Genomic DNA, 27132 nt, shown 5'->3' with positions numbered 1-27132 from the left:
ATGGATTTATTTGCATATAGGTCTACTGTAGCTCTGATTTGCTATGGCCATGTAGACTCCTTGACAAGACCGATGGTTTTATTAACTGTCTTAGCGCATGGCTGCTTTCCCACTCTATATTGCTAGATAATTTTAACATTACATTTTGAAATACATGAAAATGACCATGATTGCTTGCTTGTCATATTCTTCCTGGGGGTCTATATGAACAGATTTGTATGAATAAGATTTCATATTGCTAAAATGCTGTCAGTTCCACTTTAATAGACCAATAAGAAAGAGTTCCAAACCTCTGCCAATAACAGCTAGTTTTCAGTTTTCCCCTCCCCACTCAGACCACTCCCAGACAGTCCTAGATAAAATCTTGCTTGAGAAATTAGTCTTTGCTAAGAAGACATTTAGTCAGTCTCCACAGTCTTCGGTTTCCAACACTTGCTGAAGCTGCACTTTGTCATTTCTGTCTCTCTCCAAAGCAAGGGCTCTCATGACTCACTCAAGCTCACAGCTAATTCTCCAACTCTAAAGCATGTTTCTCTGAGGTTATATCAAGTCACTCTTTTCTTGCCAGGCTCAAAAGACACCGCTACTGAACCAAGCCACCAGATTTTCAACATTGGATGACATGGAAATAATTATCAAATAGGAATTTAACAAGCATAGTGCATTGTTTGTTTATGCACAGACAGACAGACATACACACACACACACACACACACACACACAGCGATAATGTATGCATGAGTTTTGCTTCAGGAGGCAATCACATGTGAGTATGAAACTTGCAATGGGATTGAATATATTTAAATAAGATTCATTTAACAGGATTACATTTTTACCTTATCCCTGATGCCCTGTCGGACGTTTTCTCTCTCCGATTCCATTTTTGCATATTTTGCCTTCCTCTCCTCCTCCTGTTGCCGAAGTGCCTCTTGTCGTTCCTCCTCCTTTTTCTCCGCATCAGGATCCTTCTCAGCCTCTTCCCCACCCAGCATTTTCCCCATGTCTTTGGTAGCTCCTTTAGAGGTGAACGAAAGGGGGGGAAGACATGTCAGTCATGGGTCTGTTATGAGGGAACCCACAGTACAGTATTGAACAACAGAGGAAACAACAACTCCGAACGTGAACCCATTTAAAGACCCTCTAAATGATTTCCTTTTGATGGGCTTTGCGTTGGACTCTTCGGCCATGGTTATCTCTGTCAGAGGTTGAGCCACACACAAATGTTCCAACTGGACAGTGGGTCAAGACTTGAGAACAAAGGTCTTTTTTTATGGCTTGGAGTTCTGTGGCAGGATTTGAAGATAGCTGATAATAAGCAGATAAAATGACATCCTCTCATTGATCTCTACCCCTGGCCGGGCTTTTTAGATATGCTAGAATAATAGAGCACAGAGAAGTCTTATTCAATGACATCTGGATTTCATTACGGAATATACCGGAGCCCTGGAGTGCGTCACATGATCACTTCTATTCCGAAGTGAAAAGAGGCTGGACAGACTTGCCAAACGCCCAGTGAATAGGCATTACCTCAGAGACCAATTGCTCATGCATACTCTGCATTGACCAAGCAGATGGACATTTACATACTGTATGTCGAAATGTTGGACTATTGGGAAGGAAAAGAGAACATGAACACAAAAACGCAGGCAGTTATTATAAATGGAGAAGAGGGGAGTTGATGAACATCTAATGGTTTATTCCGTGCAGACATTTGGCTTCTAGTAGTTGTAAGTGGTGACAGGTCATATAGATCACATCTGGGGACGTGAGCATGTTTTCCTTCCCAACTTTTTGGAAAGTGTTCCCCTCGTCATAATTAAGCGGTTTGCTTAACCTGCAAAACTGACACTATGCCAACTGCTCTGAGCATTATAACAAATGACACTAGGACAATCAGAACACTTACACTGTCAAATTAAACAAATCCACTTTGCTGCCTTTTTGATGTCCCTGAGAAGGATGCTTGTGTATTTTCCTAAAATCAAGACCACACATTTCAGCAAAATACACTCACGAATAATAGATTAAAGAATGTCTACATAAATGTAAAAGATGTAAAAGCCGAATACTACATTTTGAGTGAGAGTCAGATTGCAGAGGGCTGCTCCAATGTGTATTCTCCTCACATCGAGGTCGGACATGGAGCGTGTCGAGGCATGAGACATTGTGTATTCACATACTCTCCTCCAACAGCCATGCCTGTGCTCTCTCTCTCTCTCTCTCACGGCCGCCCATGGATACCCAGACACCCTCACACACCACACCGCTCATGCCCCAACTCGCTGGAAATGTATTTTAATGAGAACTGGGCCTCCCTGATGACAGAGGAAGATGCAGTGGAGATGTCTCCACCACACCCCATCCTTCACGAACCTTTCCCGGTCCAAAAGGCTTACTCTTTCAGCATTAGTCCCGCTGTCTTGATCCAATCTGTGCAAAGTTCCGACAAGCCAGGCTGCACCCAGCTCTCCAGAGGAGGAAGAGAACACACGGCCATCTGGTTTCAACCCGAAATGTATGAGATTGCCTGCCATGACCTTCGGGGTCGCTGGCTACTCTCCACCATGCATTCTGATGCTGTCAAGCAGGAGTTAGGCAAGACTATAGCACCTCGTCCTGAGAAGAGAACGTTAATTCATAAACACACTGTCAAATTTGGTGTTTCATTAGCGAGTTAGCATAGCAAACAAACGACTAGGACTAGGTTTTGTCGACATCTCACAAAGGGTCATTTGAGGTCTCCTCGTTGCTTTACACATCAGTCTTAACAGTTTCATTCTACAGTGGATGTCATATAACGTGCCATTGAGCACCAATTTTGATGATACGTTACACGTAGGGGTGAAATAGTGGTGAATTAAATTAAATGGAGTTTCTCTCCTTAGCATTGGAGACCACATAGATTTGTAATGAAAAATGATCTGTTCAAAACTGCACAATCCCCCCCAACTATAATATTGTAACCCTTAGATGCTTCCATTTCCAATTGTGGTCCACTGTATTCATTGTGTAATGAGTGGGGTGTGATGTTACATCGTGTCTTTAAATGTAAGCCATTTGGAAGCAAGCTGAATACAAAGCTAAATCTGAATGAGGCCATAAAACGATTGGCCTTTCTACAAAAACCCTTATAATATAATACATTCACGGCTGAAGAAAACAGTTACTTTTAGAGAACTGATGAAAGGCAAGGCTGTGATGAGCTGTATTGAAGAGCAGACACGTTGCAGTGACTTCTACGAAAATCATTCGACAAAGTACAAAAAAACATTGAGGCATCGCGGGGAACAAATATTTCACTCTAACAAATATTTTCGCTCAAGGTCAGAATAAAGAATATCCCGTCTCAACAATGTATTGATCTTCTTTACAAGGTAAGAGCCACTGTCACTGATCTCCCTCCAGCGTGTGTGGAGCCACAGACGTTTGAGTGAACACTCTCCGCGGTTGCCAGACGCCTGGGAAGATGTTTCCAACTTGCACATACATTTGTTTTGAGATTCTTCATGTACTGTAATGAAAATAACTCTATAAATCTACTATTATTATTATTTGTATTATTATCATCATCTGAAAAATAGAAATCATGCACAGAGTCTTGCTACTTCCAACATGTGGTTCATTGTTACATAGTGACAGACAACTCTGTCACACAGTCAAGTTAAATCCTAAATACATTATTTTGTCATGGTTTTACCATCTCTCTGTGTGCAATGTTGTAATTAGAATTGATTTCACACAATATGGACCTTTCCTGGCCCTTGGCTGTTAATAAGTCAGAAAACCTACATGGAAACCCTGGCTTCCGACAAAACAACTTTCATAGGTATACTGTATATTCTCATTCTTGCTTGTCTTTATTACTGTTGACGATGTCATCTGAACGTTATCGGCTTTTAATTCATACCATTTTCTCTTAGCAACGCTGTTCTGTTCCTCTTCTCCCCTCACACCGTACGCTTAATCTCAGCTCCCCAGGCCAATTAGCTCATCTGATTGTGACAAAGTTGCAGCGGAACAGCATGAGACAGCCACCATCCCTTTAGTCATAGTGGTGCCACTCCCTACCAGCTGTGTAGCCTAAGTGCTAATGGAAATGGTCTGGTTGCTGAGGCCTTTCGGCTGCATTTACTGAGAGGAGTCTGTGTTGCGGCTAGCTAACAGGCGCGAACGGGCGCCAACTCAACAGAGCTTAAAAGGGTCTCCTCAGTTCAGTCCAGAGGGCCAATTTTTAATGGTGAAAGGAGTGAGTGTGCATCGTGCACAAAGAGTTGAAATTGAAAGGGATCAGGAGAATTTGAAGTTGTGGATGAGCAAGGTCACGTGTTGGCCTAAAATGTGCCGTGTTACGTAAAGGCATGCAGTGGACTTGGTGGAGAGTGTGAGAGTGATTGGAAGAGTGGATGAAATGGCACACTTGACAGGGTGTGTGTGTGTGTGTGTGTGTGTGTGTGTGTGTGTGTGTGTGTGTGTGTGTGTGTGTGTGTGTGTGTGTGTGTGTGTGTGTGTGTGTGTGTGTGTGTGTGTGTGTGTGTGTGTGCGTGTGCGTGTGCGTGTGAGTACACAGTAGCTGTCTTTTGCTTGTGTATGTGTGGCAGAGGAGGCTGTTGAGGGGAGGACGGCTCAAAAATAATGACCGGAATGGAGCAAATGGAATGGAATAAACACATGGAAACACATGTTTGATGTATATGATAGAATTCAACCAATTCCGCTCCAGCCATTACCACGAGCTCGTCCTCCCCAATTAAGGTACCCCCAACCTCCTGTTGTGTGTGGGTGTTTGGAGGTGGCTCCATGTGGGTGTTACTGGCAGAGAACAAAATGTACCACTCTTGTCAGAATGTGACTATGTATGTGTTTGTGAGTGGGTTGTGTGGGATTCTCCGTTCCTGCACTCCTGTCCATGTACAGTGCATTCAGAAAGTATTCAGACCCCTTGACTTTTCCCACATTTTTGTCACATTACAGCCTTATTCTAAAATGGATTAAACCATTTTCCCCATCATCAATCTACACACAATACCCCATAATGACAAAGAGAAAACAGGTTTAAGACATTTTTGCACATTTATAAAAAATAAAATATATGGAAATATTACATTTACAAAAGTATTCAGACACTTTACTCAGTACTTTGTTGAAGCACCTTTGGCAGCGATTACCGCATCGAGTCTTCTTGGGTGTGACGCTACAAGCATGGCTCACCTGTATTTGGGGAGTTTCTCACATTCTTCTGTGCAGATCCTCTCAAGCTCAGGTTGAATAGGGAGCACTGCTGCACAGGTATTTTCAGATTGGGTTCAAGTCCAGGCTCTGGCTGGGCAACTCAAAGACATTCATAGACTTGTCCCGAAGCCACTCCTGCGTTGTCTTGGCTGTGTGCTTCGGGTCGTTGTCCTGTTGGAAGGTGAACCTGCGCCCCATGTCTGAGGACCTGAGCGCACTGGAGCAGGTTTTCATCAAGGATCCATCTGTACTTTACCCCATCCATCCTTTGCCTCGATCCTGACTAGTCTCCCAGTCCCTGCCGCTGAAAAACATCTCTACAGCATGATCCTGCCAGCCCCATGATTCACCATAGGGATGGTGCCAGGTTTCCTCCAGACGTGACGCTTGGCATCCAGGCCAAAGAGTTCAATCTTGGTTTCATCAGAACAGAGAATCTTGTTTCTCATAGTCTGAGATTCTTTAGGTGCCCTTTGGCAAAATACAAGCGGGCAGTCATGCCTTTTACTTAGGAGTGGCTTCCGTCTGGCCACTCTACCCTAAGGGCCTGATTTGTGGAGTGCTGCAGAAATGGTTGTCTTTCTGGAAAGTTCTCCCATCTCCACGGAGGAACTCTGGAGCTCTGTCAGTGTGACCATCGGGTTTTTGGTCACCTGCCTGACCAAGGCCCTTCTCCCCCGATTGCTAATTTGTCAGGGAGGCCAGCTATAGGAAGAGTCTTTGTGGTTCCAAACTTCTTCAATTTAAGAATGATGGAGGCCTCTGTGTTCTTGGGGACCGTCAATGCTGCAGAAATGTTGTGGTACCCTTCCCCAGATCTGTGCCTTGACACAATGCTGTCTCTGAGCTCTAAGGACAATTCCTTTGACCTCATGGCTTGTTTTTTTCTCTGACATGCACCTTCAACTATGGGACCTTATATAGACAGGTGTGTGCTTTTCCAAATCATGTCCAATCAATTGAATTTACCACAAGTGGACTCCAACTAAGTTATAGAAACATCTCAGGGATAATCAGTGGAAACAAGATGCGCCTGAGCTCAATTTCGAGTCTCATAGCAAACGGTCTGAATACTTATGTAAACAAGGCATTTCTGTTTAATAAATTTGCTAAATGTACTAGAAACCTGGTTTTGCTTTGTCATTATGGGATATTGTGTGTAGAATGCTGTGGATTGTTTAAAAATACAATCCATTTTGGAATAAGGCTGTAACATAACAAAATGTGGAAAAACTCAAGGGCTCTGAATACTTTCCGATAGCACTGTATATGCACCACTAAGTGTGTATGTCTGTGTGTTCCTTTATGTCTGTGTGTTCCTTCATGTCTCTGTGTTCCTTTATGTCTCTGTGTTCCTTTATGTCTGTGTGTTCCTTTACGTCTGTGTGTTCCTTTACGTCTGTGTGTTCCTTTACGTCTGTGTGTTCCTTTACGTCTGTGTGTTCCTTTATGTCTGTGTGTTCCTTTATGTCTGTGTGTTCCTTTACGTCTGTGTGTTCCTTTACGTCTGTGTGTTCCTTTACGTCTGTGTGTTCCTTTACGTCTGTGTGTTCCTTTATGTCTGTGTGTTCCTTTATGTCTGTGTGTTCCTTTATGTCTGTGTGTTCCTTTACGTCTGTGTGTTCCTTTATGTCTGTGTGTTTCTTTATGTCTGTGTGTTCCTTTAAGTCTGTGTGTTCCTTTATGTCTGTGTGTTCCTTTATGTCTGTGTGTTCCTTTACCTTTGTGTGTTCCTTTACGTCTGTGTGTTCAGTTATGTCTGTGTGTTCCTTTATGTCTGTGTGTTCCTTTACGTCTGTGTGTTCCTTTATGTCTGTGTGCTCCTTTATGTCTGTGTGTTCCTTTATGTCTGTGTGTTCCTTTATGTCTGTGTGTTCCTTTATGTCTGTGTGTGTTCTTTTATGTGTGTGTGTGTGTGTGTGTTCCTGTGCGTGTGCATGTGTGTGTGTGTGTGTGTGTGTGTGTGCCTGTGCGTGTGTGTGTGTGTGCCTATGCGTGTGTGTGTGTGTGTGTGTGTGTGTGTGTGTGTGTGTGTGTGTGTGTGTGTGTGTGTGTGTGTGTGTGTGTGTGTGTGTGTGTGTGTGTGTGTGTGTGTGTGTGTGTGTGTGTGTGTGTGTGTGTGTGTGTGTGTGTGTGTGTGTGTGTGTGTGTGTGTGTGCCTGTGCCTGTGCGTGTGTGTGTGTGTGCCTGTGCGTGTGTAAGAAGGTTGCTGTCCTTTCTGAAGGACTGCGAGGGCGGTGACGGCGGCCCCTGCCGAGCCCAGACACAGGTGGTGTTTGCGGGGAGCAGCGGGACCAGCTCAAGGACTGTGTGTTCCTTCTCCTCCATCTGTCACCCTTCACATGACCCTCGATCTAGCCCGACATGAACTATATATATCTTCATTAATAATTAGTAACTTCATTTTTGTTTTGTTTTGAGATTCTTTATTTACTGTAATGAAAAGAACTGTATAAATCTATTATTATTAAATATATTATTTGAATCCTGCAGAGAGTCTTGCTACTTCCAAAATGTGGTTCATTGTTACATAGTGATAGACAACACTATGACAGTAAGGATCTTCCATAGAACGTCATGCTTTGGGTGCAGCAATACTGTGCTGTTCCTTCAAGCTACCTCTCAAGAAGGGTCAGGTGGTAGGATATTGTGAAAGCAACAGTCTTTGCATAGCTAGACACATAGCAGGCACCAACTTAAAGCACACAGCAGTTTGTTCAAACAGTCAAGAAATAGCTTAGTTGTTTAAATAAATAAATAAAACACACTGACCACAGGGAGGTAGTTCGCTTTTTCACATGGATTGCAAGAGCTAGATCAATTCTCCATTTAATCTCTACTCCCCAGCAGAATAGTTTGCCTCCCCACACACATCCACCATTTCCCACCCAGTGATGCAGCTCCCAAAACCATAACAGCGTGCAAAGGTATAATCTGGAATTATATATCTATCGGTGGTGGCTGAATGGGGGGGGGGGGTGACAGTATAAAAGGGCCCCAAGGGCTGAGAGATTTGGCCTGCAGACAGGCCGTAATGAGACTGGGGTTTTTTATGTGTTGGTGAAGGGGGATGGGGGAGGAACAGGGCGGATGAGCCACCATATCTAAGTAAATCTCCCGTGGGAAGATGGAAAACGGAGGCCGGAGGTTCAACCTTGCTGCGTTTTATCACCCATTCTCCGTCATTATTGTTGGACTGCAGGTCACAGACTTTCAGCATGGAGATGAGCGAGCAGAACCGAACGCATGTATCACCGTGAGGCTCACACCAATCTACCTGCAGAGGACGCAGATCACGCATGGTTCATTGTATACCACAACCAAGAGCCACATTTGCAATAAAGGAGGATTCACCCACAGTGGTATGTAGGGGAATACATCTCGTATTGTTGAAGGGGGCATATAGACAGAATCTATATGGCGCACAATGATGATGTCATTTGGACAGTTGTATACTCTTTTCGCCACAATCATAGGAGGAGTAGGCCTACAGTACCACTTGCTGCCTTTAAATAGAGTTTAGGGCTGATGTATTTTCTCTGCTTCCTCAGATAAGCACTGTCTTTGGTGGAGCGTGCTGTAGCAACCATGGGCAGTCCGGGGTGGTTCACTTGGTTGCCTGCCAGAGATCACAGAAGACCATTGCGGACCTTCACAAGTTATAATGCTCGTGTCACTGGGTAAACGGTCACGGACGGCAGCGAGGCGGAGAACACCAACCCACTGATACTGAGGTAACTGAGGAGTCAAGAGGGCCCACTTCATAGGATGTTAGATAAACTTAAACACCACGCTGAGTAAATGCTGAATAAAAGTCTGTGTTCGGTGACTTTTACAAGCGTTGTGCTTAACAAGCGCCTTCAGTTCTGAGGAGATGCAGGAAGATGAGAGGGTTCAGCCAGACTGAACGAGACACAATGTGACAGGCTGGAACTATGCAGCCGAAGGGCACTATACCCTTTAGACAAAACATTTCCAAACTCAAATGGGGCATAAAGTAGCCCTCTACAGAGAACAGCAGTATAGTACAGATTAGAGCGTACATTAACAAAATGTATTAATATCTAATGCTGTGTGCTAACATAGTTTTCTCATTTGTATTCATTCTAAAGAGAAATCTGTTTCGTCCAATGCTCCAGGGTTGTTAAAGGGCACAGCTAGAACCTTTAAATCCCTCAGTGTTCATTTTGGTACCAAGGCCTAAATATAATCAGCCGGTCTGCTGCTAACACATGCCATGCTGCAATGAGATAATAGGTAAACAATTAAAGCATCTATGAAGGACAAGGGAATGCAACCAGACCTAATTAACCTAAAATAGAGGTCTGCAGAATACCTTTCCTTCGAGGAAGAATCGTGTACTTTTAGATTAAAAGAACTCAATTATAATTCCTGTCTGACTTGCGCCCCAAGTATCAAATAATCCAATACTACTTTGATACAAAAAGACGTTTCTATCATCTATGCTTTAATCAAATCAACATAATGACAAGTTGGCATGTCATTTCTGTTGCATATTTCCGACACAATACCAGACTTGAATTTCAGGAGGACAATAGTGTGGAACTGGATGTTAAGTTGATGTGAACATTCTCCCCTCCAGTCACCCCTTTTGACCTGTGTGGTGTCTGAGTGGATCTACCAGGACTCCTCCTGACTCAGAGAAAGCAAACACAGTATTTAACTGTGTTCGTCATAGCGAAAGGCATTGCATGTACTTCATCCTAGCCCTTGCACTAAAGAAGAAATGGCATTCCCCAAGGTTCAATTGTTGCTGCTTTTTGCTCTTTTAATTCCCTTGACTCTGCCACCTCAGGTCATTTCTATGCTGTTGATATGTCGCTGTTCTCCACCATTATCAGCATCCTCTGCGTGCCTCTGTATTTTTTAAAACTTGCTCAACCTCAATTTATGTAGAATAATTAATAGAAAAAGTTTCAAATATATTTAAGTTACCAATATTGTTTTGAGTACTGATCCCCCTATGATGGAGGAGGTAAAATAAGTGTAACTGTCATTAGATCAAGCTCACTACATTAGCATACCCCCAATTCGGACTCGAGCTGTCTATTAGAAGACCTATCCAGATGGGTTCATCTGGATGTAGCCAGTTATAGACGCCCACGCCAAACTGTTTATGCACTAGATGATTCCCAGGGTCACGCAGTCAACTTACAAATGATTCAGGTCCTAATTATGAATTTGCTTGTGCAAGCGTAGTTGTGTTCCTATTCACTTGTTTTGCCAGGTGTGGTGGTTAAAAGGAATTAAGCTGATGTCACTCCGGGAATATTGTGCACGACTCATACTTTTCGAAGCTTCCATATAATTGCCTCTGAAACATGACTTGATTAGTTTGGAAAGTAGGGCAAAGAGAATTAGGCTTTTTAATTCAAATGACAGGTAATCAAATCCATACGAACTAAATTACCAGATAAAAGAGGGTGATGAAAAATGGCTTTTAAAGATCTGCATAGGCATATAGATTCATTACTGTGTCTGGCTTTTAAAGATCTGCATAGGCATATAGATTCACTACTGTGTCTAGCTTTTAAAGATCTGCATAGGCATATAGATTCACTACTGTGTCTGGCTTTTAAAGATCTGCATAGGCATATAGATTCACTACTGTGTCTAGCTTTTAAAGATCTGCATAGGCATATAGATTCATTACTGTGTCTGGCTTTTAAAGATCTGCATAGACATATAGATTCACTACTGTGTCTGGCTTTTAAAGATCTGCATAGACATATAGATTCACTACTGTGTCTAGCTTTTAAAGATCTGCATAGGCATATAGATTCACTACTGTGTCTGGCTTTTAAAGATCTGCATAGACATATAGATTCACTACTGTGTCTGGCTTTTAAAGATCTGCATAGGCATATAGATTCACTACTGTGTCTGGCTTTTAAAGATCTGCATAGACATATAGATTCACTACTGTGTCTGGCTTTTAAAGATCTGCATAGGCATATAGATTCACTACTGTGTCTGGCTTTTAAAGATCTGCATAGACATATAGATTCACTACTGTGTCTAGCTTTTAAAGATCTGCATAGACATATAGATTCACTACTGTGTCTGGCTTTTAAAGATCTGCATAGACATATAGATTCATTACTGTGTCTGGTTTTTAAAGATCTGCATAGACATATAGATTCACTACTGTGTCTGGCTTTTAAAGATCTGCATAGACATATAGATTCACTACTGTGTCTAGCTTTTAAAGATCTGCATAGACATATAGATTCACTACTGTGTCTAGCTTTTAAAGATCTGCATAGACATATAGATTCACTACTGTGTCTAGCTTTTAAAGATCTGCATAGACATATAGATTCACTACTGTGTCTGGCTTTTAAAGATCTGCATAGGCATATAGATTCATTACTGTGTCTGGCTTTTAAAGATCTGCATAGACATATAGATTCACTACTGTGTCTGGCTTTTAAAGATCTGCATAGACATATAGATTCACTACTGTGTCTAGCTTTTAAAGATCTGCATAGACATATAGATTCACTACTGTGTCTAGCTTTTAAAGATCTGCATAGACATATAGATTCACTACTGTGTCTAGCTTTTAAAGATCTGCATAGACATATAGATTCACTACTGTGTCTAGCTTTTAAAGATCTGCATAGACATATAGATTCACTACTGTGTCTGGCTTTTAAAGATCTGCATAGACATATAGATTCACTACTGTGTCTGGCTTTTAAAGATCTGCATAGACGTATAGATTCACTACTGTGTCTAGCTTTTAAAGATCTGCATAGACATATAGATTCACTACTGTGTCTAGCTTTTAAAGATCTGCATAGACATATAGATTCACTACTGTGTCTGGCTTTTAAAGATCTGCATAGACGTATAGATTCACCACTGTGTCTGGCTTTCAAAGATCTACATAGATGTTATAGATTCACCACTGTGTCTGGCTTTTAAAGATCTGCGTAGATGTATAGATTCACTACTGTGTCTAGGACTATAACCCCATAACCATCCTAGGCAGAACTTGCATGTCACCTGCACATATGCTATTACCTCACACCTTGTAAATAGACACCTCCCAATCAGTACCTGTGAAGTTAGCATCTGTGAAACCCATTTCACAACTGCTATGTGATTAACAACTCTACATGTACACGTCATTGTCTCAATTATCACATTACTTTGATTAACTAGCATAAAGGTTGTATGTTTCATTGCTCAGAATAGCTTCACCTGTTATACCTACAGTATCTATTTGAGCTTGCATTGTGAATTTGGCAACCAAGAGCTCAGGTCTGTAGCCCTCCCTTGGAGATTGGCACTCGTTGTAATGATAATTTCTACGTGAGTGGAAATGGTGGCGTTGCTCCCAGTCCAGCACAGCTCTGCATTAGATCTCTTTGTACAACCGTTTACTTGCTTTGACAACTGCACTACCCCATTCACACGGAGGACAATTGCAATATCCTCTGAGGTAGCATTCCTCTCTCAGTATTTTCAAAGCCATCGCTAAACTACTTAAGTGGTTGGTTCCAGCTCTCTGTTAATGCCATTCTTCTCTGTTTGAAAGGGAGTCACATGTGAGGCTGAAACGCGAGCAAGATATACAGTAGGGTACATATCACTGCAATCCATGCTAAATCAACTAGAACCACAATGGTGTCCGGTAACATCAAAGAATTCCCCTAGAATCTAGAGCATCAGATTAGCATCAATTGTCCTCTCAGTGGTGATCATTCCAGAGACTGGTTATTGGGGACTGGGTTAGTGTTAGTGTTAAAAATTAAATACAAATTCTCGCTGTTGCAAATTATAAATATTGAGTTGAAAAAGGAAAATACGTTTTCAAGAACATTCAGAATATGAGGTATGGGTCTTTATTTGAATCTCTGTATCGACCCTTTTCCAGTTCACGACACTCTGACGTCACACACTGATGCACGCGACTCTTGGCTGCAGTAAGCAAACCATCGCCATTTGTATTACTTTGAAACAAAATCACTTTTATGGGTTCTCATACTCTTACAATGATGTTTTGATTTTTGCTTGAACTGTTGATAAGATTATATTTAGTTGTGATCTTTGCAAAATAACTATTTTGGATGAATCAGTTGTTAGCTAGAATGCTAACGCTCATTGACATAGGCTGTAGCAAAAGCTAGCCAAAGAGTAATTTTACTGGTTGAAGTTCACGTGTTTTATTTAAAAGTATATAATGCAGTTGATTTGCATTGATGACACACACATTATATTAAGCAGGACATTCATACAAGCCTTAAAATACAATCATAATCCACAAGTAGTGTGAAATGCACTCATAAGCATCATGTAAACGTGTAAGTGTGTTCTTGCGGCAATGTTTGCAAGCACAGAAAGGAGTTTATATCTCCTTTGTCTTCATGTGTGCTTTGTGTTAACCACTAATGCTTACTGATACAAATGACAAATAGTGACTTGAAAAAGGAAATGCATTTTCAAGAACATTCATCTAGCAGCAGTTGATTGTTATGGAGGTTAAATCCTTAAAGCCATTTGCTATAGTTTTCATGGAGTACGGAATATTTCAAGAGGGACCATTTGTGACAAATTCACATATTCTGAAAGCATTTTGCTTGGCCCTAAAATAATTACCATCCTTCCTGTTCTCCTCATTTTCTCCCACAGAGCCAACAAACCCTATTGTAATGATGGGAAACTGTATAATAAAACATCTCCTTTCTGACAAGGGTTGATGGCCCATTGAATTATTGAAAGCTTTGTCACATTTGCAGATTTCAGCCTCTTCACATTAATGTCATGTGAAATATTTCGGAAATTTGCAAGTCAAAATGTCACTTGACGAGAAGATATTGTGTGTAAAGGTAGAGATGCAAGACCAATGTAGACCTTACAAGCCTCTCAGTGTTTACTGGCTCCAGTGACCAAGACAACAAATCGTGTTAGAACATCTGAATCTCAAACCCATTACCCACGCAATATGAAAAGCCCATGTGCTTGTAAGAACATGTAAAGATGTGCTTTGCAATACCTCTGTTGGTTAGAATGTGTTGCTTGCAACCTGACTAGGGCTGTGAGTTTGATTCCCGCATAAGCCTCACATGCCTTTTGAATATATTTACTGTAAATCGCTTTGGATGAAAGCCTGTGATGAATGAGCATAATATTCCTAGTATATAACAGATTTTTAAATGAGGTCTGACCTACAAAGCTGCCATCACCTTGGGCATTATCCTAAGATCTCTGCTGCACTAGGAGGGATCTCTGATACTTTGGTATTTACAGTATTTTCAGTGTAATTCATGCACATTGAATTGTATGCCTTGGGGCTCCAATCCCTTCCCCCAGTCTCTTCCTGGTGGCTTTGTCTTCAGCTCCCATCTTACTCCCTGGCTTCACGCTAATGTCAGATGGTATGATTCAATCCTTTCTTATAATAATAATATTATCCCGTGCTTGCATGGCTTTGGAAGAAGTTCATTAGTCCAGCGAATCATTAGCTCCCTTCTGCGCACAATCACATCTCCCCATCCGCTCTGCCATTCGTGAGAAACACTCATTGATCACGCAGGCAATCTGATCTCTTAGATAACTAACACCATCGTTCAAATACGAGATGACTTTTCCCTCGACCGTCATGCATGGACTGAATTCGTATAGCTTCGGATAAGCATGTGACATATGACAATCCCTTTCACAGCATGTCACCTATGTGGGAGCACTAAGAGTGTCACTGCAGATCTCGGAAGGTTGTTGCATCTATGCATTCTAAGCGTATGCCTCTAGAATCCACACCATTTGATTACATTCGTTTCCTTCATTCTTCATGTGATGTGCTGTTTTCTTAGGCTCTTGAGTGTTTACAGTCAATCACATAGAACATATCAGCTGCTTTGGTAATACTGAGAAAACTAAGGCTAAATTCATCTCCTTTGTCCTCATGTGTGCTTTGTGTTAACCGCTAATGCTTGCTGATGCAAATGACAAATATTGACTTGAAAAAGGAAATGCATTTTCAAGAACATTCATCTAGCAGCATTCTATTGTTAAGGAGGTTAAATCCATATTTTTCCCACAGAGCCAACAAACCCTATTGTAATGATGGGAAACTGTATAATAAAACATCTCCTTTCTTACAAGGGTTGATGGCCCATTGAATTATTGAAAGCTTTGTCACAATTGCAGATTTCAGCCTCTTTACATTAATGTTGCGAAATATTTCTGAAAAATGTAAGTCCAAATTGCCTGACTTGATGGCACATACTGTAAGTGTTATTGAACACAAAAAAATCAAAACTCCTGGCAGAGGCTAGTATTTTTCTTCTAATATAATAAAAAATATATATACTGAAAATTATGAATACCAACCATCATGCGATTATCTCAAGTCAGTGTCATTATAACAAGCTATTATGCCAGGGCTGATGTTAGCATACCACCAGGGCTGATGTTAGCATACCACCAGGGCTGACGTTAGCATATCACCAGGGCTGATGTTAGCATACCACCAGGGCTGATGTTAGCATATCACCAGGGCTGATGTTTGTTTAACTGATGTGAAACACCTAGCTTAGTTAGCGGTGTGCGCTAAATAGCGTTTCAATCGGTTACGTCACTTGCTCTGAGACCTTGAAGTAGTTGTTCCCCTTGCTCTGCAAGGGCCGCGGCTTTTGTGGAGCGATGGGTAACGATGCTTCGTGGGTGACTGTTGTCAATGTGTGCAGAAGGTCCCTGGTTCGCGCACGGGTATGGGCGAGGGGACGGTTTAAAATTATACTGTTACATTGGTGCCGTGACCCGGATTACTGGTTGCTGCGGAAAAAGGAGGAAGGTCAAAAGGGGGGTGAGTGTAACGGATGTGAAATGGCTAGCTTAGTTAGCGGTGCGCGCTAAATAGCGTTTCAATCGGTTACGTCACTTGCTCTGAGACCTTGAAGTAGTTGTTCCCCTTGCTCTGCTGACGTTAGCATATCACCAGGGCTGATGTTAGCATACCACCAGGGCTGATGTTAGCATACCACCAGGGCTGATGTTAGCATACCACCAGGGCTGATGTTAGCATACCACCAGGGCTGACGTTATAATACCACCAGGGCTGAGTTCTTCTTTGAAGTGCCATGCTGGGAGAGAGGGAGCTGAGAATTGAGGTCACCGTTAGCTTCTGTAACAGTTTGCAGTAGCTGAGAGGACTTCTTGCTCTATCAAGCAGGAGCTGGTAAAAAGGATTGGCCGAGGAGGAAACAGGAGAGAGGAGGCAGGCGAGAAATGAGAGGAGAAAGGGGAGGGGAGACAGGAGAGAGGAGAGAGAAAAGAGGGAGCAGGATAGAAAAGACAGGAGAGAGGAGAGAGAAGAGAGGAGACAGAGGAAAGGAGACAGGAGAAAGGAGACAAGAGAGAGCAGAGGGGAGACAGGAGAGAGGAGACAGGAAACAAGAGACAGAAAGCAGGAGAGAGGAGAGAAGATAGAGAAAGCAGGAGAAATGAGACAGGAGAGAGGAGATAGGAAGCAGGAGACAGGAGACAGGAGAGCAGAGACAGGAGAGAGGAGACGGGAGACAAGAAACAGGAGAGGAGAGAGATAAAGCAGGAGAGAGGAGAGCGAAGACAGGAAACAAGAGAGAGGAAGCAGAAGACAGGAGAGAAAAGACAGGAGAGAGGAGAGATGAAGCAGGAGAGAGGAGACAGGAGAGAGGAGACAGGAGACAGGAGACAGGAGACAGGAGACAGGAGACTGGAGAGAGGAATCAGGGAAAAGGAGACAGGACTGAAGAGAGAGTAAGCAGGAGAGAGAAGAGAGAGGACAGGAAATGGGAGAGGGGAAGCAGGAGACAGGAGAATGGAGAGAGGAAGCAGGAGAGAGGAGACAGAGAGAGAGCAGAGAAGAGAGATGAGAGAGGAAACAGGAGAGAGGAAGCATGAGACAGAAGAAATGAGACAGGAGAGAGGAGACAGAGAGAAGAGAGGAGAGATAAAGCAGGAGAGAGGAGAGAGGAGACAGGGGAGAGGAGAGAGAGGACAGGAATGGGAGTGAGGAAGCAGGAGACAGGAAAAAGGAGAAAGGAAGCAGGAGAGAGGAGACAGGAGAAAGGAGAGAAGAGAGAGGAGAGAGGACGCAGGAAAAGGAGACAAGAGAGAGGAGAGAGGAGACAGAGAGAAGAGAGAAAGCAGAGAGACAGGAGAGAGAAGAGAGGAAAGAGGAGAGGGGAGGCAGTAGATAGGAGAGAGGAGACAGGAGATAGGAGAGAGGAGACAGGAGAGAGTAGACAGGTGAGAGGAGAGGGGAGACAGGAGAGAGGAAGCATGAGACAGAAGAAATGAGACAGGAGAGAGGAGACAGAGAGAGGAGAGGAGAGATAAAGCAGGAGAGAGGAGAGAGGAGACAGGGGAGAGGAGAGAGAGGACAGGAATGGGAGTGAGGAAGCAGGAGACAGGAAAAAGGAGAAAGGAAGCAGGAGAGAGGAGACAGGAGAAAGGAGAGAAGAGAGAGGAGAGAGGACGCAGGAAAAGGAGACAAGAGAGAGGAGAGAGGAGACAGAGAGGAGAGAGAAAGCAGAGAGACAGGAGAGAGAAGAGAGGAAAGAGGAGAGAGGAGGCAGTAGATAGGAGAGAGGAGACAGTAGATAGGAGAGAGGAGACAGGAGAGAGTAGACAGGTGAGAGGAGAGGGGAGACAGGAGAGAGGATGCAGGAGACAGGAGAAAGAAGACATGAGAGAGGAAGCAAGAGAGAGGAGACAGGAGAGAGAAAAGTGGAGACAGGAGAGAGAAAAGTGGAGACAGTAGAGAGGAAGCAAGAGAGAGGAGAGAGGAGAGAGGAGAGGGGTAACAGGAGAGAGGAGACAGGACAGAGGAGCGAGGAAGCAGGAGAGAGCAGACAGGAGAGAGGAGAGCGGAGACTTGAGAGAGGAGAGAGAGGACAGGAAACAGGAGAGAGGCAGCAGGGGATAGGAGACAGGAGAAAGGAGAGGAAGCAGAAGCGAGGAGACAGAATAGAGGAGCGGGGAAACAGGAGAGAGGAGACAGGAGAGAGGAGAGAGGACAGGAAACAGGAGAGAAGAAGCAGGGGACAGGACATAGAAGAAAGAAGATAGGAAGCAGGAGAGAGGAGATAGAAGAGAGGAGCAGGGAAACATGAGAGAAGACAGGAGAGACGAAGCAGGAGAGATGCGAGCGAGGACAGGAAACCGGAGAAAGGAAGCAGGGGACATGGAGACAGGAGAAAGGAGAGTGGAAGCAGGAGAGAGGAGACAGGAGAGAGGAGAGCGGAGACTTGAGAGAGGAGAGAGAGGACAGGAAACAGGAGAGAGGCAGCAGGGGATAGGAGACAGGAGAAAGGAGAGGAAGCAGACGAGGAGACAGAATAGAGGAGGGGAAACAGGAGAGAGGAGACAGGAGAGAGGAGAGAGAGGACAGGAAACAGGAGAGAAGAAGCAGGGGACAGGAGATAGAAGAAAGAAGATAGGAAGCAGGAGAGAGGAGATAGAAGAGAGGAGCAGGGAAACATGAGAGAAGACAGGAGAGACGAAGCAGGAGAGATGCGAGCGAGGACAGGAAACCGGAGAAAGGAAGCACGGGACATGGAGACAGGAGAAAGGAGAGTGGAAGCAGGAGAGAGGAGACAGGAGAGAGGAGAGAGATGACAGGAAACAGGAGAGAGGAAGCAGGGGACAGGCGACAGGAATCAGGAGAGAGGAAGCAGGAGAGAGGAGACAGAAGAGAGGAGCGGGGAAACAGGAGATATAAGACAGGAGAGAGGAAGCAGGAGAGAGGAGACAGGAGAGAGGAAAGAGGAAGCAGGAGAGAGGAGACAGGAGACAAGCGAGGAGCGGGGAAACAGGAGAGATAAGACAGGAGAGAGGAGACAGGAGAGAGGAGACAAGCGAGGAGCGGGGAAACAGGAGAGATAAGACAGGAGAGAGGAAGCAGGAAAGAGGAGACAGGAGAGAGGAGCGAGGAAGCAGGAGACAGGAGACAGGAGAGAGGAGACAAGCGAGGAGCGGGGAAACAGGAGAGATAAGACAGGAGAGAGGAAGCAGGAAAGAGGAGACAGGAGAGAGGAGCGAGGAAGTAGGAGAGAGGAGACAGGAGAGAGGAGACAAGCGAGGAGCAGGGAAACAGGAGAGATAAGACAGGAGAGAGGAGGGCGGAGACAGGAGAAAGGAGAAAGCAGAGTGAAGACAGGAAACAGGAGAGATGAAGCAGGAGACTGGAGACAATAGAAAGGAGAGAGGAAGCAGAGCAGAGAGGATTGGAGCGGAGTGCTCTGACTTTAACACGTTGACTCATCCTCAGCCACTGATCTTCGCCTTCCAACCAACGCCAGGTGGAGCATATCAATTTCCATGATTTTACAGCTCCCTGACTGTTTATTTTCTAGCCGATAGTTAGATTAGAGTGTGGGAAAAACATGGCCCATGATGAAGAAAGCTAGTAGTTATGCAGCATATCACCTACAGAGATAACCCATCCCAAATGGGTGCCATTCAAATGAGCACTCAAGATCAAGCTCTTTGCCAGTCATTTGAAGTCCTAGGTTGCACATGATTGCATGATACCTCTTCCCAATATCATATACACTAAAATTAGAACAAAATGAGAGAGGATTGATAGTAGTAAAACACTTTCTACAGAGAAGTGTGCACCGATGGCAGTTACTCTTTTTAAAGGAACTCTAGTTATTAAAGGAACTCTACTGTGTGGTTTTGTTTCCTGTTTTGTATCCTAATGTACCTGACTTTGTTCTGGTCATGCCAACAAACACAACGTCCTCTGTATTGGACACTCAATTTGTTCTCCAAAAGCAAATAGCAAAACTTCAGCATGAGAAAGTGGGACAATATTAAAGAAGATTACAAATCTCTCCATGTCCCCTCATAGACCATTAAGCGGGATTACTCAGTTCCCCTCGAGGACTGGCCTCAGGGCTGGAGTGAGCATCAGGTGTTGCAGTCACTCACACGCAATGTACTCATCTCTGCTCTCCGAGACCGTGCAAGTTCGTGCCAGCGATCACTCAGGCATTGGGATGGGTTTTATGGCCTCCTTGTGCGTTCTCAAAGGCTACGGTGGCATCGGCGTCGTCTGTGACTCAGTGAGTCACGATTCGGGAGAGAGGCGCCACCCTGAGTGTTCATAGCCAACATTGCCCCATTCTGTGAATTATTGCTTTAATGCATCTGACAGGAGTTACTCGCTCAGAAAATGTACCTTTTATCCTTTTGGGGGAATGGCAGTTCTTGTTGACCCTCTGAGGTGTTTTTGTGTGAACTGGAAGGTGTCAGATATGGGTTGATCTGGCATCAAAGCTGCTTAGATGCTCAGCTCGCTGGTGATAAAAGCCCAAGAGGAACACCAGAAGGGTTATCTGAGCCCAGGCTGTAGAGATAAGACTCCCCCTCCAACTGGCTGGTGCTGTGTTCCCAGAAAGTTCATGGAGGAATGTATCTATTAGGACTGTACATACATGTCTGTCTGCCCATAACAGATTATTCAACACATAACACTCCAGGTGCTGTTTTTCTCGCCTCTCGCACTGAATAAACACGAACTACTCGGCACTCCTCGTATCACATACTCTCTGTTTGCAACCCAATTGAAGCCATAAGTGATTAGCAGCTTTAAGATTAGCATGCATTCCAAATTAGTCCCGTTTTCTTCGGAAATACGTATTGTTCTGTTCCTTATTTATTTATCTTGTGTATATTCTTGGCATCTAATGATGCTACTTAATCATGTACACTGTCCTGCTGTTTTAGCATTTTTAGCAACTTCCTGTCCTGTATAGTTTTCCTTTCGTTTTGAAACACATGGCTGCTTTTGAATGATTCATCTTGTCTTGTTGTGTCTATAATTGTATCATTCATCATCGTGAGCACTCACTAAATATGTTTATCATGACATGCATGTTGAAAGGGAAGTCGTTACCTCGACAGTGTGCTGGACTGAGCGGAAGAACAAGACAAAGGTTACAAGTGACACAACGTTTTATTCATGGGATGTCCAATGCTGTCCTGGTTGAAAACCGCTCGTCGTTGCACTTTGATATTTCGACACACTCGCCTTGAGCCAACTCCACTGCTAATGAATCGTTCATTTCATCTTTCTCAAACAGACACTCTTCATCTGGATTCACGACATTGTTATGTCTGCATTAGTGTTGAACGAATAACCTTAGTGAACCCTAAGCTCACCCTGAATTTCACTTGTTGTAGTTGCCTTGACTTCAGTGAGAATCCTTATTAACTGCAACTACTGTTTTTTTTTAAACAATGTAATCTATGTGGCACTTCAAATATTTCAGCTGCTTCTTAGTGTACGATGGTGTTCGTCAGAGTATGGCAAATCTATATTGCAATTTGGCTTGGCTCCACATTTAGGTACTACCAACCGTTAATTCACTGTTCATTGTGGAGAGGAATGAGAGGAATGTATCAAATACATCAAACGCATGGTTTACAGGTGGTCCATGCCACTCCATTTTCTCCGTTACAGCCATTATTATGAGCCGTTCTCCTCTCAGCAGCCTCCTGTGCCTAGGGTACATACTTTTCCTCTGGCCATTGCTGGACCACGTTTAGAGTATGAAAGGCATAAACTGTACCCAATAAAGTTTGATCTGCTTTGTCTCATCATCTTACAGGCTGTGTTTACGTGCTGTTGGCAGCACATCCAGAAGACCATAACCCTAACCCAAATTCATCAATACCTCATCAACAAACGGCTTTTATCCAGCTCATGTGGCCTTTAGGGACAAGGATCTTTGTGAAGGGTATGGATTGGAGAGATACCACAGTGCTGTTGTCCTCCAGAACAAAGCCTGCTATTGATGTCTGACCTGTGCAGACTCCTGATAGCCAACCTGTCAATTCCCTCTCTAGATGATCGCTGTTTCCCGATCCAAAAGACGTTCCATTCTCAAAGGCATTGGGCCCTAAAGCTGATATCGATTGGGTAATTTTGTCAGACCAGGGATTCAATGTGCGAGTGTGACATTCAGCCAGGTCAAGCTAACAATAAGCATTATTGTCTGTCAGGTGAGAGTGCTGAGGCAATCGGGTTGTGGATTGCCCTGTGGTGGAGTCTAGGAGATAACCTTCATGCCAATGGCTGGTCTCCCCTCACATCTAGAATGGATCAAGTCGTCTGTCTCTCTCTATGTCAGAGCAGCTCTGTATGCTCCGCTGTCTGCCATCCCCTCTATCATGTCCCACAAATACATTTTTACAAAGGCCTGTGATCAATTGGATGTGAACGCTGTCGTTGATTCGGCTTGTGTCGCAAAAACTCTCTCATTCAACTCGAGTTCTCTCCTTCCCTTTTATGTGAACCTCTCAGTTCTTTCCTCCTCTCTGGATTCTTCCATAGCTGCGGGAAGTAAGGGCGCTGCAGCACCCCCCGATGAATTACAAAATACATTAACCCCCCCAGCACCCCCAACCTAAAACATCTGTCAACAAGTTAGGGCTGCAACGTCAATCCAGTTGATGAAATTATCTGATTTGCTATTGTTGTTTTGTAGGCGAGAATCTCCAGTCCGTGCTAAAACAGACCTTATTTTGGATGGGTTTCCATGACTCATTGCCAGGATGTAAGTGGCCAATTCCATCCTCTTTCCATCCCAAGCCACTGACAAAATGAACAATCCCTAAATTGAAGCAAGTGTAGCATTTGCCTACCAATTCTCAGCCGCAAACTAATTAGTACTCTATTGTGTCCAATGGCTGCACCACCTTTTTTGATGGTGCAGACTCATCCAAATAGTCAATCTATTTGTTTTCCAAATGAGCTATATGCACAGTGAGCGTTAAGCTGAGAACATAGACTTCATCAAATGTTCTTTGGCTGTGAAAGCGTGAGAGCCAGCACACGTATCAAAAGCCAACACCTCAAAAAGCCCTTTCCCTTCACTTGCATTAAAGAGGGATTTGCGGAACTATTTTCAGAAGCGAAAGCAACAACAGCAGTAAATACCAAGTGAGCCTTGAAAATGAACCAATCGGCGTCACAGGTGAGGAAAAAGTAGTAAGCACACTTTGACCTCTCCAGCCTTCAGTAATTGCTCAAGCTGTTTTTCTTAGATGCATGGCATTGCTTTCAACCAGAGAGATTTCGGGAATCAACCATCCGTCTTTTCTTACTCGCCTACAAATATGTAGTGCTGTTATTCATCTCAGAAGAAGCTGGAGATATAGTCTCTGAGGTAGTGACGCTGTAAACCAGGAAGCCAATTTCTAAATTTGATGTTGTGTATTAACATGCTTTAATCAACATTCCCAAAATGTCACTTCTTAACCTATACAATGAATAGTTCTAGCATTGAAATGCTATAAAATCACAATCTCAATATTCAAAGGTAATCAATCCCTTCAGAATTTGAGCTCAAATACAAACCAATCTCTTGTTCAGTTGTGCACCGGGGCCTCACACTCTTTTCTGGTTAGAGCCAGTATGTGCTGTTCTGTGAAGGGAGTAGTACACAGCGTTGTACAAGATCTTCAGTTTCTTGGCAATTTCTCGCATGGAATAACCTTCATTTCTCAGAACAAGAACAGACTGACGAGTTTCAGAAGTGAGTACTTTGTTTCTGGCCATTTTGAGCCTGTAATCGACCCACAAATGCTGATGCTCCAGATACTCAACTAATCTAAAGAAGGCCAGTTGTATTGCTTCTTTAATCAGCATGACAGTTTCCAGCTGTGCTAACATAATTGCAAAATGATTTTCTAATGATCAATTAGTCTTTTAAAATGATAAACTTGGATTAGCTAACACAACGTACCATTTCAACACAGGAGTGATGGTTGCTGATAATGGGACTCTGTGCACCTATGTAGATATTCCATTAAAAATCAGCCGCTTCCAGCTACAATAGTAATTTACAACATTAACAATGTCTACACTGTATTTGACCATGCTGGTCATTTATGAACATTTTAACATCTTGGCCATGTTCTGTTATAATCTCCACCTGGCACAGCCAGAAGAGGACTGGCCACCCCACATAGCCTGGTTCCTCTCTAGGTTTCTTCTTAGGTTTTGGCCTTTCTAGGGAGTTTTTCCTAGCCACCATGCTTCTACACCTGCATTGCTTGCTGTTTGGTGTTTTAGGCTGGGTTTCTGTACAGCACTTTGAGATATCAGCTGATGTACGAAGGGCTATATAAATCCATTTGAATTTGATTTGAACAATTTGATGTTATTATAATGGACAAAAAGTCGCCTTTTTTTCAAAAACAAGGACATTTCTAAGTGACCCCAAACTTTTGAACAGTAGTGTAAGTCAATTCAAGCTTTATTCATACAGTTTTGTTGAACAGGAAATACATACATACCTATTTCATATTTTCATATTTGTATCATATTTGTTCTGTGTACTTGAGCTTTTGTTCTCAAAAGTGACTACACCTAAGCAATTTATAACTATTTTACCAGAAAGGTGAGATTTAAACCTTTCTTTGAGTATGCAACATCACTAGTTATGGTTTATGGACCTCTCATGATAAATAATCACTTTTGGGGATTACGTACAGTAGATTACATTTTCGATTACATTTAGTTACATTTAAACATTTACCATGATTTTTGAATGACTACCTCATCTCTGTACCCCACACATACAATTACCTGTGAGCAGTCAAGCAGTGAATTTCAAACACAGATTCAACCACAATGACCAGGGAGGTTTTCCAATGCCTCACAAAGAAGGGCACTTATTTTTTATTTTACCTTTATTTAACTAGGCAAGTCAGTTAAGAACAAATTCTTATTTTCAATGATGGCCTAGGAGCAGTGGGTTAACTGCCTTGTTCAGGGGCAGAATGGCAGATTTGTACCTTGTCAGCTCGGGGATTTGAACCTGCAACCTTTCGGTTACTACATTTAAGTCATTTAGCAGACGCTCTTATCCAGAGCGACTTACACTCTAACCTATCTATTGGTAAATGGGTGGAAAATGGGTGGAAAATGGGTGAAAAAAAAGAAGACATTGAATATCCCTTCAAGCATGGTGAAGTTATTAATTAACTTTGGATGGTGTATCAATACACCTAGTCACTTCACAGATACAGGAGTCCTTCCTAACTCAGTTGCCGGAGAGGAAGGACACCGCTCAGGGATTTCACTATGAGGCCAATGGTGATTTTAAAATAATTACAGAGTTTAATGGCTTTGATAGGAGAAAACTGAGGATGGATCAAAAACATTGTAGTTACTCCACAATACTAACCTAATTGACAGAGTGAAAAGAAGGAAGCCTGTACATAATAAAAATATTCTAAAACCATGCATCCTGTTTACAACAAGACACTAAAGTAATACTGCAAATAAAAAGGGGGAAAAGCAATTCACTTTTTGTCCTGAATACAAAGTGTTATGTTTGGGGCAAATCCAATCCAATACATGAATACCACTCTCCATATTTTCAAGCATAGTGTTGGCTGCATCATGTTATGGGTATGCTTGTAATCATTAAGGACTGGGGAGTTTTTCAGAATAAAAAGAAACGGAGATAAGCACAGGCAAAATCCTAGAGGTAAAACTGATTCAATTTCCTTTTCACCAGACACTGGGAGATGAATTCACATTTCAGCAGGACAAAAACCAAAAACACAAGGCCAAATCTACACTGAAATTACTTACCAAGAAGACAGTGAATGTTTCTGAGTGACGGAGTTACCGTTTTGACTTAAATCTACTTGAATATTTATGTCGATACATGAAAAATGGTTGTCTACCAATTTCTATAAACACGTTTTCACTTTGTCATTATGAGGTATTGTGTGTAGACAGGTGAGAATAAAATAAATGCAATCCATTTTGAACGCCACAAAATATGAAATATATCAAGGGGTATGAATACTTTCAGAAGACACTGTAGGTGGAATGGAGTTTTGATAGAAAAAACACCAAGAGTAAATAACAGTCTGTCTCACTCTCTCTGAGAGCGTATCAATTCAGAGAGCAGATTTGTTGAAGGGAATATTTGATGAAGTGAGGCTGAGGCACAGAATGCAGAAGGGCTCGTTCTCATATTTTCCTCACATTCCGTTAAAGAAACACAGTAGGCCCTCCAAATTGCTTATTATGCATGATAGGAACTGGCTGCCTCATAAACAGGTTGCCGATGCATCCGTCACGCCCAATCCAACGGCACCTCTCTCAAGCAACGGGTGGAGTTAGTTATGGAAACAGGCAAGTTTTGACTCTAGAGAAAGCACCTGGTCCGCTCAGATCTCTACCATGAGACAGATTAATCACACCAGATTAATCATAACAAAATCCAATTTCCTCAATGATTCCCACTCCCTATAGACCTAACTCCTAAAGTCATTTGAAACTGACCCTCCCATTCACTACAGTCGATGGCCAACTGAGCATTCCTCCAGCCACAATTAAAATGCTGTCAGGTAAAAAAATTATTATAATAATTACACCTAAACCCAATTGACCCTTTTCAGGAGCAAGGAAAGGGAGGAATCTCCCTTGGACAGATGGCGCATGACGCAGCCTCCGGCATTATCATCAGAGACCAGGGCATTGCCTCCACCGGCAGAACCCAGCCCAGTCCACATGTCCCTCTCCCCAAGCCTTCAAAGCTATGGGGCAAAGGCCTGCTCTGCACACAAGTGACCAACCAGGCACATTGCTTGTGCTCTACTTGACTAGAAGTAGAATGCACACAGGGCACCATTGGGTCTTACTAGTAGATTGTTGCACAATATAACGAGCAGAGAAGAGCAATTGGTGGATTGGATTATACAGGCGTTGGTAATTGGTGGATTATTAGCTGACTCATTGACCTTCATCTGAACCTTGGGTTCCCCACTGAATAAATTATTTGAGGGAAAGGCGAGGCCAACTCTCCACCGTAAATCTTGATTTCAGGGATTTTATTTAGTTACAGCAATACATTG

General features: G+C 43.1%; 1 protein-coding gene across 2 annotated transcripts in view; it reads right to left on the bottom strand.

Annotated features, from left to right (window-relative positions):
- LOC123993456 (complexin-1-like) overlaps positions 1 to 27132 on the bottom strand; it is a 55683-nt gene that overhangs the window by 13303 nt on the left and 15248 nt on the right. For both annotated transcript variants that reach the window (XM_046295626.1, XM_046295625.1), the window contains exon 3: positions 837 to 1015. In XM_046295626.1, coding sequence (XP_046151582.1) covers positions 837 to 1015 — 179 coding nt within the window. The remainder of the gene's footprint in view (positions 1 to 836; positions 1016 to 27132) is intronic.

This window comes from Oncorhynchus gorbuscha, linkage group LG13 (genome assembly GCF_021184085.1).
Source record: "Oncorhynchus gorbuscha isolate QuinsamMale2020 ecotype Even-year linkage group LG13, OgorEven_v1.0, whole genome shotgun sequence".
Taxonomy (NCBI): Eukaryota; Metazoa; Chordata; class Actinopteri; order Salmoniformes; family Salmonidae; genus Oncorhynchus; species Oncorhynchus gorbuscha.
Note: the sequence above shows the minus strand (reverse complement) of the source record. Positions and strands in the feature narration are given on the sequence as shown.